The 5,020-nt window shown below is 42.0% G+C and overlaps 1 protein-coding gene across 1 annotated transcript; it reads right to left on the minus strand.

Moving 5' to 3' along the window:
• Positions 1-1,515: 1,515 nt before the first annotated feature.
• LOC100348045 (olfactory receptor 4B1-like) lies at positions 1,516-2,445 on the minus strand. Its single transcript, XM_002708868.1, has one exon. The coding sequence runs from the start codon at positions 2,443-2,445 to the stop codon at positions 1,516-1,518; it is 930 nt and encodes a 309-aa protein (XP_002708914.1).
• Positions 2,446-5,020: the final 2,575 nt, after the last annotated feature.

Raw genomic sequence — 5,020 nt, forward strand, 5'->3', positions numbered from 1 at the left:
ATTCAGTCCTGGTGAGGACCTAGTGGTGAATGGCAGCTGTTGGAGCACACAGAGAGGGGGGACCACACACAAACCAGGAAGCAGATAAACATGGGAGGCACCAGATTTGCTTTCATAGCAATCCTCCCCAGAGAACTCAAGGGGTCTCATGAGAATGGCTTCCCAAGAGAGCACCCCCAGTGACCCAAGCACCTCTGGCTAGGCCCTGCTTCCCAATACTGCCACCCTGGAGTACAAGCCTCAAATCATAATGGACCCAAAGGAGACACTCAAGTCATAGCGAAACCTTAGCAATACCTTTAAAACCACTATTCACCTAAATGTTCAACCGGTATCTACAGGAGAAAGGGGAAAGGCCTTAAAGCTTATAGCTTCCCTGTGATGTTTCATCCATCTGCTAGGGAAGCTGCAGGCATTCTTCTACATAATTCTCAAGAAAAGGGGAAAGGTGCAGTGTAAATCTAATGCCAACATGTATACCTCCAGATCTAACAACAGACATTTTTCAAATATTCATCAAATAGTTCATGAACATGTGGGACAGTGGGGTTATGTGGATACTCTGAGAAGTGAACCAACATACACTCAGACTGTCTCATCCCTCCTCACTAAGAAGTGCTAAGAGGAATGAGGAGGTAAGGACTTGGCATGAACACATCGAGTAATCTGAAGGGGTCCAGAGTAGAAATACACTTAGCCTCCCCTTTGTACTTTAACTTAGGCCAATAAGTATATTCCAACATCATAAAAGACACATAGTGATTCCCTTTTTGTGAAAATATTTGACTTTATCTTTCACCCAAGAGATAGAACCAACATTACTTTGATATTATTTTTTGTGGGTCTTGGGCATTCTGTGAGAGCCCAAAAAGACTTATGGACTGTTGCTTGTATCAGTATGTCACAAGAACTGATTTTGCTCTGGGGGCTTTCCTAGTGCTCATGGTAGATGATCTATGGTAGACAATGCCAAGATTGATGACAAGAAAAAACCTGAGTCTGCAATTTTCAGACACATTGTCAGATAAGATCAGATTGGTATCCTCACCTCCAGATATCCCCTGATAATTCCTTTGATTTGTTTTCTTTTTTAATGAAATACAGGTTGTTATCATGAGATAAAGTGGGAAAATATGAAAGAAGGAAGGGAGAAAGAGGGGATGAGGGAGTTATTAGGGAGGGAGGAAGGAAATGAAAGAGGGAGGGGTTCAATTTACAGAACATTTGTCAAAATGTTATCTCTAGCACTTGCCCCAGCGTTTCAGGCTTCAGGTTACCCAAATTCATGACATTGTTGGATAGCATGGAGATAGTCAAGTTCCATAAGACTTAACAATTTTACCCTACTTCAGCTCTTCATACAATATACCAGGACACCTTAGCTACTGATCACAAGAGCAATAACATTAAATCCTTACATTTGCTCTTGAATTTCCCACTGAAGTCAAAGTCCATTTCAAGAACAGGAAACAATGAAACATACTCTTTTATCACTTTCTGTATCCCTGAGACCTTTCACTCCATCCCTGCGTGCTCCGTTTTGCCACACAACCTCCTCACGGCAATTTTGACCTCTGCATTTCTGAGTGTGTAGATGATGGGGTTCAGCATAGGGGTGATGACCGTGTAGAACACAGCCACCAGTTTGTCCTCAGTGAAGGAGGAGGAGGGCCGCATGTAGAGGAAGATGGCAGGTCCAAAGAACAGGACGACCACGGTGATGTGAGAGGCACAGGTGGAGAGGGCTTTGCGCCTGCCCTCTGCAGAATGCTTCCTCAAGTTGAACAGGATGACAACATAGGAAGACACCAGGAAGAGGAAGGAGAAGACAGAGAATAACCCACTATTGACCAATATAATCGCTCCTTCTACAAAGGTATCAGTGCAGGCAATCTTGAATAAGGGATGGAGGTCGCAGAAGTAGTGGTCAATAACATTGGGACCACAGAAGGGCAACTGGACAGCAACAAGGATCTGAACCATAGAGTGAATGATGCCCCCCAACCAGGAACCAGCCACCAGAAGGTGACACACAGGCCGGCTCATAACGGTTGTATAGTACAGGGGTCTGCAGATGGCCACATAGCGGTCATAGGCCATCACCGTGAGCAAGAGGATCTCAGTGACCCCAAAGAAGTGGAAGAAGAATATCTGGGCCAGACAGCCCTGCAGGGAGATGGTTTTGATCTTGGCAAGTAAGTCAGTGAGGAATTTCGGGACGATAATAGAGGAGTAGCTGATCTCCACCAAGGACAGGTAGCCGAGGAAGAAGTACATGGGGGAACGCAGACTCTTACTGACACTGACAGTCAGGACAATGAGACCATTGCCCACCACCGTGGCCAGGTACACAGGAAGAAACACCACGAAGCACGCTCTCTGTACCTCAGGATCCTGGAAAAGGCCATTGAAAATAAATTCAGTCACATTACTTGTACTGGCCATGGGTTCAGTTCAGGTGTGCTCAGTGCTGGGTAGTGGTAAGCCTGCAATAAAACAAACAATGCTTCTAACACCAATTCACCTCCTGTATAACTCTTTAGAGAGTGTAAACCATGTAATAATCACTCATTTTGCCAATATATACTCATTCAGCATTAAATATTAACAATCTAGCACTTTATATTATTATATTTGTATTAATTTTATTTTAGAAAATTACGCTTTGGAGAATTGGTTATTTGCAGAAAATCACACAGAAATGCTGAATTCTGTGATTCAGATCAGTCTTTCTTTCAGTTCAGGGTTCTTTCTAACTCACCACACAAGATTCTTAATTAAAGAGAGGAGATAAGAGAGGAAGGAGTAGGAAGGGTAGGAGCGTCTGCGGGAGGGAAGGTAGGGTGAGAAATATCACTATGTTCCTAAGTCTGTATATATGAATTACTGGATATTTTCATAGCATACTCCCCCTGGGAATCCCCCTGACACAATTCTGGCCCAGTTTTCATGTTTCCTCCACCTGTGCCTAAGGGAATGATCTGGCTACTATTGCTGCTACCTAAATGCCACAGACGAGGTACTTTATAAAGAAAGAAGATTTAGTTACCTCACTGTTTTAAGGCTGGGAAATCCAACAGCACACCATCAACATCTGCTCGGCATCTGGTGAGGGCCCTCCTGCCAGGCCACGGCATAAGGAGGGCATCAGAGGTCGACACAGAGCAAGCATGCCAGAGAGAGCTCCCTCTTACAACAAAGCCGCTTTCTGAATAACCCATTATCCCACCAATGGGCTAACCCATTCATGAGGACAGAACTTTCATGGCCCAATCACCTCACAGGTTCCACCAGCAAATGTAAATGACTTTGGGGTTCAATTCCCCACACATAAGTTCTGGGGCCACATCCAAGCCATAGAAAGAAATTATCCTCTCACTGAGATCCCTTCCTTTCCAGCAGGTCATCTGTACTTTCTTTCCTCAATGGTCTCAATCCTCAACAGACAGATTGTGGGTTTCTCCTTCAGACAGCCAGTTTTTAAATTGTTATTTAACAATATCTGTCCCACATATAATGTATTTTAATGTATGCCCTACATACAATGTGACTCTGACTCAGAAATATATAATTATATACATCTTAGATGTTTATATAATTATATATGGGAATTTATCACATAAAAACTGAAATAAGGAAGAATATTCAAAAGATGATGTCAGGAGAGTTGGTTCACCATTTGGGAAAAAACTGCCACTCAAAATTTAACATTTTACTTCTAACAAAATAAATTCTAGGGGCTAGCACTGTGGTACAGTAGGTTAAGCCTCTGCTTGTGGTGCCAGCATCCCATATGGACACCAGTTCGAGTCCCCCAGCTTCTTCACTTACAATCCAGCTCCTGCTAATGACCTGGGAAAGCAGCTGAAGATGGCCCAAGTGCTTGGGCCCCTGCACCCACTTAGGAGACCTGAATGAAGCTCCTGGCTCTTGGCTTTAGATCAGCCCAGCTCCAACCATATTGGCCATTTGGGGAGTGAACCAGCAGATGGAAAACCTCTCTCTGTGTCTCTCCTTCTCTCTGTCTGTAATTCTGCCTCTCAAATAAATAATCTTTTTTAAAAAATCATCAAATCTCAAAATGTCAATTTCACTCCTATAGATTACTTTTTAAAAATAAATAAATTCTAAACTGCAGACTTAGAAGTAAAACGTAAATCATTAAAGAACTATAAACAGTGAGTATGATTATCTTTGGGAGGTAGAAAAACCTGGCATCAATGCTCAAATTTGACCACAAAAAGAACAAATTTTTGAACAAGAACCAAAAAAAGCATAAAAGAGGCATTACCAAAGTGACACATGGGGAAAACAATAAAACACATATAAAAATGCTTAATAACTGCAATATTTTATAAATTTAAATCTGTAAGATGTATACATGCATTTCAGTAGCAAATGGATAAAGCATAAAAATAGGTCATTCATGAAAATATAAGTAAAAAGATCAATACCCAAGTGAATAGTATTAAGCCTCTTTAACAGACAAAGCAATGTCCATAAAGGATACTACATATTTCCCAAAAAAAGTTTATTTAATGAGTACAAATTTCATAAGTGCAACTTTAGGAATAGAGTGATTCTTCCCACCATACCCACACTCCCACCCCCACTCCCACCCCACCTCCTCCTCTCTCTTCCATTCCCAGTCCTATTCTTCATTAAGGAAAAAAAAAACTGTTCCTCAACAGTCAAGACAAGGGCTGTTCAAGTCATCGCTTCTCAAAGTGTCAATTTCACTTCTACAGCTTTCCTTTTAGGTGCTCTGTTAGTAAATATATACTACTTTTAACTAAAAGTATCTAACCGATAGAATAAATAAAGGGGAGAGCAATCCAACATGGGAAGCGAGATACACAGCAGACTCATAGAATGGCAGATGTCCTAAACAGCACTCTGGCCTCAGAATCAGCCCTTAAGGCATTCGGATCCGGCTGAAAAGCCCATGAGAGTATTTCAGGCATGGAAAGCCAAGACACTCTGGCAAAAAAAAAGGACCTAAATGAAAGATTTCTATGAG

The sequence above is a fragment of the Oryctolagus cuniculus genome, chromosome 1 (genome assembly GCF_964237555.1).
Source record: "Oryctolagus cuniculus chromosome 1, mOryCun1.1, whole genome shotgun sequence".
NCBI classification, from domain to species: Eukaryota; Metazoa; Chordata; class Mammalia; order Lagomorpha; family Leporidae; genus Oryctolagus; species Oryctolagus cuniculus.

Coding starts and splice junctions, on each gene's coding strand:
- LOC100348045 (XM_002708868.1), bottom strand. CDS start 2,445: ATGGCCAGTACAAGTAATGTGACTGAATTTATTTTCAATGGCCTTTTC.